Consider the following 12,235-nt stretch of genomic DNA (forward strand, 5'->3'; position numbering starts at 1 on the left):
GTTCCACACTTAAGTCTACAGCTGCTGTTCCAGACTCTTCATCGGTTCCATCCAGTTCAAAAGCCTTTTTATAGCAACCACAAGCTCTACTTTTGTCTCCAACTATGTCTTGGTAGTAGTTACCTAAATAACGAAAGACACTTCCCAAGTTGCTGTCCAATTTTGCAGCCTATAAGGAAATACAAACACAATGTAAGACAGCATTTTGAAGGATTATACGAAAGGACAGGTCCAGTGGTAACTACTTCCTCAGTCTTTGCTTACCAACTTATTTAAGCTCCTTCTGTGATACATCTGAGTAGTCAAACTTTATTTTAAGATTGCAGGGAATACTTGAGCTTTAAATGTTTTCAGAATCTGCTACAAACCTCACAGCACAAAGCATTTTGTACATGAAGTACTAGCACAGCTAGCTTGTTAGGAGAGAACAGTTCTTTACGACATCCCACAATTTTCAAGTTCTACTCAATTTCAACCATTATGCTCATACTCTTACCACATTACATCACAATTAACTCCGTCTTTTTCTAAAGTTTAAGGTCCTTTTTAGAAACACTTGGGAGATTTATTTATACTTAAGAAACCCACAGCCCTCAAGCCGCAGAAAACAGCTTTAACAATAATAGTTTTTTAAAAGCGCTCACACAGAACAGTTTAGAGACAAAATTATTGTTCGCACCAACCACATTCTCCAGTATACTCTGCGGTATCTGTAGTGCAAACAGCGGGCGATGATTTGAGTTGCCAACACCTATCACGAAGTTACATGGTGAGTTTACAATGTCTGGAGTCTTATTTTACATACTTCCAGGTTCCCAATCAAGACGTCTGACTAAATCTTTTGGATTCACATTCTTACCTATGTTCAGAGAAAAAGCCACAGCCCCCAAAACCCCAAAGACCAGGAAGAGTATATAAATTGTGGGGTTTTGCAGACTTACTTCCTTGTTCAGACATTGAAACTAACTCCATTCTCGTATTTTTTCCTTCCTCGCTTTTTTGCCCCACCAACCTGAATTTTTCCCTCCCCATTTCCAAATGCCCTCACAGATCCAGACAGCTCAACTAGAGGTCACCACCACTCTGTCTGGCTAAATCAAAGGCCTCAAGAATTAGCTGAAAAGTGGAAAACAAAAGCAGGGAGATTCCAGGTAACTGCACGGCTCCCTGCAATGTCTTTTTTCACAGCTGAAGTTCGTTTACAGGCTCTAGAGGTTTGTAAATGGTAACAAACAGAGCAGAATAGTCAAGTCTGTCATTCCAGTCAGTGTTATTTTCCATATTTGGTTTCTGATATAGAAAAACACTAATTCTACAGGAATAATTAAACCAATCTTTACCTTCAAGAACTGAGCAACTGCTTTTCCTTTGTCTTTTTTTGTCTCATCACTCATGAACCAGTATGTGAGCCCCAGGTACTGATGATACTCTGCAGTTTCAGCCTGTTTTTCAATAGCATTTAGAAAACTAAATAAAAGGAACAGAGGTCAGATCAGACAAATTCTCAGAAGCTGCAAACCACTATATTCTATTCTCCCCCAACATGTCCACTTTAAAGGAAAGAAAAAAAAAATCTACCTTCTTTCTGCCTGTTCATAATTCTTTTGGGACTGAGCCAGATCAGGGTGGGACAACAGAAGCTCTTGTGAAATCTGCAAAAGGATGTAATTCTTCCCTAGGCATTTCTTCTATGAAACCAAGAATTCTACTGTTTACAGGAATGATAATACAGCACTAACCTCTGAGGCTTGATCCATTAAACCTTTGATTAGATAAGCCTGACCTCTGATAGCTAAAACCACTGGATCGCTGCTTGCATCCACAATCTAGAAAACAAAGTAATAAGACAGCCAAATTATTCTCTCCCCAGATGAAGAAATCAGAGGTGTCAAAAGCAAGGAGACAGCATGAAGATAAAAGACAATAAAACATTTAGACAGAATTGGGAAGCCTTAGAGTAATTTTGATGGAGACCAGGTAGAAGATTGCAGAGAGCAAGGGCAAAGGTACAGAAGTCTAAACAGTGAAGAATTAAATTGTGAGACAAAAAAAGAGGGGAAGTAATTTCTGCTTCAACCTTAACCATTTGATCTTAAAAGTAATATGCCCTTGTTCATGACTAATGACAAGTGAATGAAGGACCTGGGGAGTAGGATTATAAGAATTCAAATTAAAACAAACAACAGCCATAGAACTAGCAAGAACCTGGCAGCACTGAGCAAGAACAGACAAGGTCAAAAGTGACAGCTTCCAAAATTAGAATTGTGAGTGAACAAAAGCTGGAGAAAAGCCTAAAAAAACAGAGAAGGAAGGAGTGCTTGGATTACACCACAGTTGATAGGAGTTGTCTAAACCACACAGAATATACAAAGGAAGCACAGGGAGAAATACAGCTTAAGTTTTTAGTACAGAAAATGAAAGCACTTTTTAAAACTAAAAAAAACCCACCACATTTTAGTCAACGAAAATACCTGCTCAAGTGCTTTAATGGCTTCTTCTGCAGCATCAGCATCACCAATTTTAATCAAAGCCTCTGCTTTCAACTGAAGGATAAGGTTCTTCCACCGAAGACTAGGACCCTCAGGTATTCCAAGAACCTCAAGAGCTATTGACAAGTTAAAAATTTCATCAAGTAAAAACAGAAAACAGAACTACAAAGAGCACCACCATTCCCAGTATTTTTAAAATCTTGTTAATTACAATTTTTCAGTTTAACAGAGCACCACTTAGCAGAACAAGTTTTATGAATGCTCTCCCCCATGTTGAAGAAACCTGTAAAATTTCTACCCATTCAAGTTTCAAAGATAAATCAATTTCAGAAGGGTCTTCTCAGACACGAAGACCCGTTGACAGACCAATTGCTTTCTAGATGCTGGCCTTATAAACGGAATGCTACATTTTCTCAGTCTATGTTCTGATGAAACAATGACCTTCAATAAAAAAGTTGTTTGACACTTCAGTGTTTAAAGGAAAAAATATTACTGAAACCAGGGATTTAACTCTGTGCCCATGGAAAGGTAACTCTGTACCTTTCTATACAGTATTGATTACTTCTCCAGTTCATATTACAATCTCACCTCAGAGAGCGAGGGCATCTCTGCTGAGCCTCAGCATTCTCCAAAGGCAAGAACTTTCTGAATAACTCAATTAACTATATATATTTTCACATATGATGAACTTTTGTCTCACTAGATACAGCCAGTAAGATGGGTCAAGCACAAAGCAACACTTCCCCGGAATTCTCTCTCCCTTCCCACACATTCTTTGCACTCAAATTTTGTGCATCAACAGCATCTTCTGGCAAGGCACAACAGCTTAACTCACACCTTGCACTGAGAAACAAAACTTAATTTGTTTGTTCAGAGCCTGCCAGCTTTTAGTTTCATTTGGTACTAACTAAACCTTGCACAGGAAAACAAAACACTTGTCTATCTTCTACATCACTTGCAACTTCACAGATTTCAAAAATCATCTCTTCTACGGGCTGGGAAAGGACTTAACGGGATATTTATTTGTTCTCATATGCTGCATTTTCCACACATTTATCGTCCTTATTACTAGTTTATTAACTTCTGCTATTATTTTCTTTTTGAGAAGGGGTGGATGGGTACAAAACTGCACACAGATTCCACCGTGATGGTAATGTTCTTTAAGCAACTGCATGTTGGTGCTCTGTTCACTAACCATTCCCTGCCCTGTTATTCCTAATATTTGACTTTCATACAAAATGAAGACCTTTCTGCTCTCTGCTTCAAGATGGCTGTAGGATAGCTTTGTGAGAATACTTCTTCCCAGAACTGCATGATTTTTCATTGAAGACGGGAATTTTTTCCATTATTTTAACAGTAATCCATTCCGGTAATCTCCCTTCAGTTTTTCAGTCTGCTCCTCATAGCAGCAAACTGCATAACCTTATTACTCAACACTCACAAAGGACTAAGAAGCAGATGAACAATGCAGGTACCCGTGGAAATGTCAAGGACACCTCCTTCCAGCCTGAAAATAGACATTATCACTACACTGTGCTCTAGCTTTTCACTTATTTAAAACTGACAAAAAACACTTGATGCTACAACTCTATTTCTTAACCCAAGGCTGCTTAGTTTCCTTAAAAGTCTTGTAAGGGATCTTATAAATTACCACTTGGCAATCAGAATAGACTGTATCACATTTCCCTTAACCCATGTGCTTGTAAACTCTTTCAAGGAGTTCTAAAATAAAATCTTCACAAAAGCCTTGCTGTCTATCTCCCAGAGTAACTTTTTTACATGAATTCCCTAATTCTTTCAGTTTTAACCAATTTAACCACTAAACGTACCAGCCTTGCCAGAGGTTTCCCTGATCACAGAATCCCAGAATCACCCAGGTTGGAAAAGCCCCTGAAGCTCCTCCAGCCCGACCATGACCCTCCCCCTGACCCTTCCCAACTCCCCCAGATCCCTCAGCGCTGGCTCAGCCCGACTCTTCAACCCCCCCAGGGATCCCGGGGACTCCCCCCTGCCCTGGGCAGCCCATTCCAACGCCCAACAGCCCCTTCTGCACAGAAATCCTTCCTCAGAGCCAGCCTGACCCTGCCCTGGGCAGCTTGAGGCCATTCCCTCGGGGCCTGGCGCTGGGGCCTTGGCTCCAGAGACTCATCCCCCCTCTCTGCCCCCTCCTGGCAGGGAGTTGCCGAGGGCCAGGAGGTCTCCCCTCAGCCTCCTCTTCTCCAGACTGAACCCCCCCAGTTCCCCCAGCCGCTCCCCAGCAGACCTGTGCTCCAGACCCTGCCCCAGCTCCGTTGCCCTTCTCTGGCCACGCTCGAGTCACTCAATGGCCTTTTTGGGGTGAGGGGCCCAGAACTGAACCCCCTCAGCGAGGGGCGGCCTCCCCAGTGCCGAGCCCAGGGCTCAGATCCCTTCCCTGTCCCTGCTGGCCACGCCAGTGCTGACACCAGCCAGGATGCCGTTGCCATCCTTGGCCCCCTGGGCACACTCTGGCTCATTATCAATCCCCCTCAGGTCCCTCTCTGACTCGTGACCAGCTGCCAACCAGATTTAACTCCCTTCACCACAACTCTCTGGGCCCGGCCATCAGACAGTTTTTTACCCAGCGAAGCTGTGCCCATCCAAGCCCCGGGCAGCCAGTTTCACCAGGAGAATGCTGTGGGAAACGGTGTCAAAGGCCTTGCTAAAGTCAAGGTAGACAACACCCACAGCCTTTCCCTCATCCAACAGGTAACTCATCCTGTTGTAGAAGGAGATCAGGTTTGTCAGGCAGGACCTGCCTTTCATGCTGACTGGGCCTGATCCCCTGGTTGTCCATTATATGACTTGTAATGGCACCCGAGATGACCTGCTCCATGACCGTCCCCGGCACCGAGGGCAGACTGACAGGTCTAGAGTTTCCTAGATCCTCCTTTCTGCCTGTCAGATTTGACACCCTCCAGTCCAATGGGACTTCCCCAGTTAGCCGTTATTTCAGGTAAATCACAGAAAGCAGCTTGGCAAGCACATCTGCCAAGTTTTTCAGCATCCTTGGGCGATCTTTCCTAGAATCCTTTTTAAAGGTTAGGGTCAGGCTATCTACCTTCAAGCATTTGGGTGCCAAGATGGTTTAAACAAACAGTTACAAAACCACTTAGCACTTCAGCAAATTCATCTTTATGTTCCTCAGTCAATTCCTAGGTTGGTCTCTCTTAGTTCCTTAATGCTATTTTTTCTTATTTTAGAGCAACTTATATTAAAGCCATCATCATAGGGAAGTTTGTTGATGAATCTCCTGAAAAGAAGGGTCATGGTGTAGAAGCCATGATGCGCTATTCCACACTGAACACAGATGGGAAAAGAATAATCTCATTTTTATTCTTTTTGCAGTAAATTTATTTTTACTTACATTGTCCTGTTTCCACATTTCCTCCACGCAAATTTGCTTTCTGAATCTCCCTCACTGCCAAGTACTTCCCCTGGTTTTAATAATTTCCCATGACTGTTTAGCCCTGTGTGCATACTTTCATCTCTTCAAGTCTTTCTTGCAAACTTTCATTGCCCTGTCAGAAAAGTCCACTTTGGCTGCCCCTTCATTTATAACCATCAGATAATGGCTCTATTTAGATTAGATACGCATCACTAGGTCATAAAACTGCCCTCATTCCCAGCTAACATGGATGAAGAGTTACACTCATAGTAAGGTCTCTTAACATACAGTCACACTACGCAACGTTTATGCATTTTACATTAACTCGATTATAAGTCTAAATATGAAGTCTACCAGACTAAAAATTTGTGACACCTACCCCCACGCTTTCAGGCAATTATCTGCTGTTTGGTGGAAGTTGGTCAACTACCAGCTGAAGAAGCACATCAGAACATGCAAATCTTCTAAATATTAATCATGAGACAGCTTTCTGGTTCTCTTTTCCTGAAACTAAGCAGCACAAGGTGCTTTTCAGCTTTCATAAACCAAGAGAACCCCACAACATTTAAGACTGCAAAAAGCAAAGGACTACAACTGCTGCTAACTCAGACCTACCATGAAAAGGCCACACTGGCTGGACTACATAAAGTGGTGTAACCCTGCAGATGCTCTTTCAATTAGTGAGCAGTTACCTTGATTGCAGGTCAGGACAGCATCCCTGTATCTGTGAATTTTCCTCTGTGCGTTTGCCAAACAATGCCATGCTGCTGGACACTGGCTAGTCTTCTTCAAACCTAATAAAAAAGGAGTTTAAAAAAAAGCACTGAAAAATGTTGCTCAGGGCTGCAAAAAACCTGTAGCTGGCAGATGTGGTATTGCCACATAATGCCATCAGAAACATATTATCAATCATATAATAAGACCTACAGTTAATTTTTTTTTCGAGTCTTACTATAAACTGTTTTAAACATACAGGCCTCCATGCAGTATGGCAAAGACTAAGAAGCATGTAAGCTTCTTGGGCTTCCTTCTGCATATCACATTACATAGATAGGAAAAAAAAAACCACAACAAAACAGAGGAAAAGCAAGGAAATATACAACACTAATTAGGGTGTACTTTTGTTTCAAAAAGAAAAACGTTCTTCACTTTGATCAGACATTAACATCAGCAGCCTGTAGATAGCTTTATTAAGTGTTTCTTAGAAACCAGAGAAGGTCTATGGAACTTTAAGACAGCAAAAAATTATGAAAAGTGTTCCACCATAACTTCCTGATAAACCTGCCTTAATTCAAGATTCAGTCATAAAACTGAATTTGAGTCTTCTGAGATATAGATAGATAGATAGATAGATAGATAGATAGATAGATAACTATTAAATAATGCCTTGAAGTTTCAGTGACTAAAATGCAAACTGGAAAAGAAATGATTTCCAAGCTTTAGACATTTACACATTATAGCGAGAGCCTTGCCCTTTTCATTCTCCTCTTTGTGAGCAGAGTATTACACATGAAGGTAAAAATAAACTAACTCATTTGTGAGATGTATGTTTTGTCAAAACATCCAATGGCATTTAACTCAGAGCATTTGCTTTTCGTGGAAGGTGTTTTCCTCTTAAGCACCTGAAATTTTTATTTCAGATTTTAGGCAAGACATGTTACTTCACTGTGTGTAAGTGACTCTAGAATATTATAGAATATTGCGAAATCCTGTTTCAGAAACAATCTTATTCTAAACCTGGGTGAAAGGATGCAGCATAATTGAGATTAGTCTGACTGACTCGCGATCACTTAGACCCCAAATGCTTATTTATCCAGCTTTCTCAACAACCTGTTTTGAATTTTCCAGGGCCAGCACCATGACAGTGAAGAGTCCTATTTCCCACTAGCATACTTAGTAATAGTTTACAAAGTGCTTTGTCATTTCAGTACAAGCAAGGTAATAACAGAGCAGTAAACCAACTCTTCAGCAAAACTGTCTACTGTAAAAAAAGAACAAAGTCCTCCGATATTTCTCTTTGAATACCCAATACAAGTGTTCACCCAACATGAGGGTTAAAGAGGTCTTAAAGTGATGTAAACTAAAGGGAAGTCATCTTTGCTCAGGTACAGAAAAGCAGTGCTTAGATTAGAGGAGCTGCATTATATTTTACTTTATAAATTCCATATTCCTTCATCAGTTGCTACCGCTGTATTTACTGCCTCATCTAGGTATCTCCCCAGTAACAGTCAGATTTAAAGGTAAAGTTTAAAGTTGATCACACTAAACCACTATAGAGCTGACTATAACAGCAATGACAGACTTCAGAAATGTTATACTTAAAGCTATATTTTAAAAAATTTCCATGCCCAATCAGAGAGAGTTTTTAAATCTAGCTGGTCTTAGAACTAGCAAAGTACTGTGCAAGTGTCAGATTCCCAAAATATCCAGCATAAACTATCTGGTGTTCAAATTACAGAGTACTTGCACCTCGTATTACACATTTACCTTCAGTAAGACTCTCAATAGCCTCCTTGTATTTCTTTTCTTGGAAGCATTTTAGACCAAAACCAATGATGCCTGGGCCACTACTTGCATCCATCTCTAAAAGCCTAGAAAAACAGCGCAAGGCCTCTTCCGACAAAGTACCTGGTTTAAAAAAAAAAAAAAAAACATTTTATAGAGTGTCAGATTTTAAAAAATGCAACAGCATAACATCTACATAAATATGACCCTTATCCTTTGAGCTCAATGCAATGAATTTATTAACTAAACTTTTTTCCAAAGGTACTATGCACTTATCACCCCCACCCCCAAAACCAAACCCAAAAAGCAACCAGTAATCTAAACAGCCACTACCACCAAACAAACTGTCAGTCTGAAACCTGAATTTTTAACCAGTTGTGTTAAATTACTACAGGTATACTTCCTTTATCAATAAAAAGTAATTCCTTCATATGCTTTTCATGTAAGCCCAGCTGAATGTCCCCATATCAAAATCTTCCACAAATACTCAAAATTTCCTTTCAGAGTAGGCCTTGTAGCTACAAATTTTCTCTGATGAGTTTGCTAGAACAGTCTTTTTGTGAACTCACATAAATTAATGCCTTGGCTTAATTTTAATTGGTACCACTAGATTTTTATGTTTGTATTTAGTTGTGATTGCAGAATTTGCAGTCCTTGCTTAAAGGACCTGTTGTGACTTGCAGCAACAGTCTTCAAACTACTATTTTCTTTAAAAAATGATGGACTCATTTGACATAAAGGTTGCCTTCGATTTTGCATTTTGTAAAGGTGACTAATAATGCATCCAAGTTACAACTCCACAGGCTTGGGTCATGAAGGACTATGACATGGATGAAACGACTCAGAAATAAACAGCCTTACTCAAACCTGACCATCATCCTCCCCACCCCAAGATGACTGTGGGATGGTGAGATGTTGTCAGAGCACTGCTATACAAGAACTGTGCCAACCAGATGGTCCTTTTCCTTTGGAAATTGGTTTCTGCATGTTTCTCCGAACTGTAAAGCATTTTCATGTGAAAATGAGAGTCTGGGCCTCATTTGCCTTCATCCTTTCAGATCACAGTGAAAAATGCTCTTATTTTGTGTTGCTGTATTCTGAAGCCTACCTTCAATACTGGAAAAGGCTTTCTACCTAAGCTGAAAGTTATTTCTCTTTACATAAACCAGAGGGTTTTTTTTTCCTGATTTTAAAAATAAATTAATTCCTGGTTTTAACAAAAAGTAAAATCAACTTCTGATGCCTTAAACAATAAAATGAAAGACCAAAATTTAGTAGTTATCTTTGAAAGTGTTGAGAAAATGTTCAACATTATTACAGTGTTGTTTAGGGAACTACTGAAAATAGCAACTGTTTACTTTCAGATTGAAAGCACTATTGAACACACCACGTTATTTTTTTTTCCTCGGAGTTTCTCCTTTTCTACTTAGAATAAATATCTAAACAGATCTCCTTACTCCCTATTCACCAGGCATTCTTTTCAACAAGGCTTCACAAATGTTTGCTTTATTCACCAAGAGAGATTTTCTGTGTTAAGAATAACCTAAGGGTAGTCCATCTTCAGCCCTGGGTCACTGGTTAACATTCTCCATTCCCTCTTCTAAGCTTAAGAAGTTAACCCTCATTTATCCAAAGAGGCTGCTTTGAGTTCTGTAAGGCACCTTTCTTGGCGACTTTGTATACTGCCAGAGCTGGACTTAACTCGCAGAAGTTTTTTTTTGCAATTTACAGTGACCACTTAGTTAAAAGAGCTAGGAAACAGCAAATCATAGGACCAAACGCTTTTCATTTCCAGACAGGCAGAAATATAACACAAAAGTAAATAGTGCACTCGTATTGAGCTGTGAAGGGTGAAAATCTGTAAAAAGGCTGTCACAAAACTAACCATAAAAGAAATCATTTAAGCCCCCCAAATGTCTAAATCCATCCTACTCACCTGACTGAACATGGTGCAAGCAAAGTACTTCTAAAGGATAACTCACAGTAGGATACAAAGCCATCATATCATCACAAGCCCTTTCCAACTTAGCTGTTTCATGAGGAAACTTGGAAGGAAAAAAAAATACATGTTTATTTGTGTGAATCATCAGATGCAAAATATTACATGTATTCACTGATGAAGACAGATTAACATAACCTTACTTTTGACAAGCACTGAATAAAGTCCTTGTAAAGATTTTGATGGTCTTCACTGGGACCAGAGTCAGCAGAGTTCACCGCATGTTCAAAAGCAGTCAAAAGCTGAAATAAAAAATAATTAGGAGAGCCACAATGACTTTAGGACAACATTATCTTCATAGAATAGAGTACTTCATTTGGGAGGGACCTACAAGGATCATCTAGTCCAACTGACCGAGCATTCAGGGCTGGCCAAGAGTTCAATCACGTTTTTAAGGGCTGTGACCAAATGCCTCCTAAACACTGACAGGCCTAGGGCATCGACTCCCTCTCCAGGAAGCCTGTTCCACGGCCTGACCACTCTCCTGCTAAAGAAATGCTTCCTCGTGTCCAGTCTGAACCTGCCCTGGTGCAGCTCTGAACCATTCCTGCATGTCCTGTCGCTGGATCCCAGGCAGAGCTCAGCACCTCCCTCCCCACGCCCCCCCCCCACTCAGGCAGCTGCAGAGCCATGAGGTCGCCCCTCAGCCATCTCTTCTCCAAACGAGACAAACCCAGAGCTCTCAGCCCCTCCTCACAGGACATGTCTTCCAGCCCTTCAGTTTACACTAGTGAACAGAGAAAGTCACAAAGCAAGTTCCTTATCATGTAGTAGTTCTCATATAGGATCCAAGGCGAGTTAATTGTCACAAGGTGATGCAGTAATACACTGTTTCATTATGTAAGATGGGTACAAGGAAGGCAAAAATCTGTAAGAACATAGATTCTTCATATACCTAATCCCAAATCAAAGATGGTACCACAAAACCCAGGGTATTATCCTTTATGGTTAGCTGTCAGGTGGGCCCCCTGCCCTAGTCTAGAAAAGAGTCTTTTATTTTGTGTCTCCTTATATATTGGAGAATACAGGCACCACAGAGCACAGGCTACCACGCTAAACAAAAATTTCCCACAGCCTGTCACAAGTGAAATACTGAATAGGATGTTGCCTTCAATGCAACAACCTTCCAGGTTCAGGTGCTTTACTCGGAACTGCAGTAAAAGCAAACTGTAGATTTGCATGTCAAACCCATTCATGATGTTTAGGGAACTTCTTTTTTTAGCCTTCTTGTCCCCAGAAAAGAAAGCAGTGCTGCCTGCAGCACCTCTTTTCTATGATAGCTCAGAAGTTAAAGCATTTGCCTGCTCAAAACCAAAACCATATTCAACTTTCTGCTGTCTGAGATTATTTCAATTTATATTTTCTATCTTTCTGAAGCAGTGCTATCAACTACACTGGTGAAGTGTCCACCCTTCCTCCTGAAGGAGGCTAATCTTGCAGGAACAGATAAATCAGGTAAAACAAAATTGACTTTGGCCATAGAGTACACAGGATCAGTACAACTCATCTTCATTCTGTTTGCTCCGATTAGTTTTGATACTCTCCTAAGAGGTGCAAGCTTAAAATCTACAGGAGAAAATCTGAACCAAAACATTGCTATATAGAAGTACTAGGTGCAGAGAAATGGAAAAACAGCACACCCTGGAGGAAAGGGGGAGCTTCTTGTTTTGAGTAACACCTCTACTGTGTTTGCTTGGCAAGGGTTTGGTAGCCGGGGGCTGCAGGGTGGCTTCTGTGAGAAGGTGCTGGAAGCTTCCCCATGTCCCGCAGGGCCAACGCCAGCCGGCGCCCAGACGGACCCGCCGCGGGCCAAGGCCCTGCCCGTCAGCCGCGGTG

The 12,235-nt window shown here is 40.9% G+C and overlaps 1 protein-coding gene across 1 annotated transcript in view; it reads right to left on the reverse strand.

Moving 5' to 3' along the window:
• The window catches only part of TTC37 (tetratricopeptide repeat domain 37), a 46,949-nt gene that overhangs the window by 29,019 nt on the left and 5,695 nt on the right, over window positions 1-12,235 (reverse strand). The window contains exons 7-15 of the mRNA XM_026866509.1: window positions 10,543-10,641; window positions 10,337-10,445; window positions 8,383-8,523; window positions 6,588-6,689; window positions 2,472-2,605; window positions 1,740-1,826; window positions 1,579-1,652; window positions 1,341-1,467; window positions 8-169 (exon numbers count right to left, since the gene is read on the reverse strand). Of these exons, the coding sequence (XP_026722310.1) occupies window positions 8-169; window positions 1,341-1,467; window positions 1,579-1,652; window positions 1,740-1,826; window positions 2,472-2,605; window positions 6,588-6,689; window positions 8,383-8,523; window positions 10,337-10,445; window positions 10,543-10,641 (1,035 nt within the window). The remainder of the gene's footprint in view (window positions 1-7; window positions 170-1,340; window positions 1,468-1,578; window positions 1,653-1,739; window positions 1,827-2,471; window positions 2,606-6,587; window positions 6,690-8,382; window positions 8,524-10,336; window positions 10,446-10,542; window positions 10,642-12,235) is intronic.

Source organism: Athene cunicularia, assembly GCF_003259725.1.
Source record: "Athene cunicularia isolate RWA chromosome Z unlocalized genomic scaffold, athCun1 chrZ_part3, whole genome shotgun sequence".
NCBI lineage: Eukaryota > Metazoa > Chordata > Aves > Strigiformes > Strigidae > Athene > Athene cunicularia.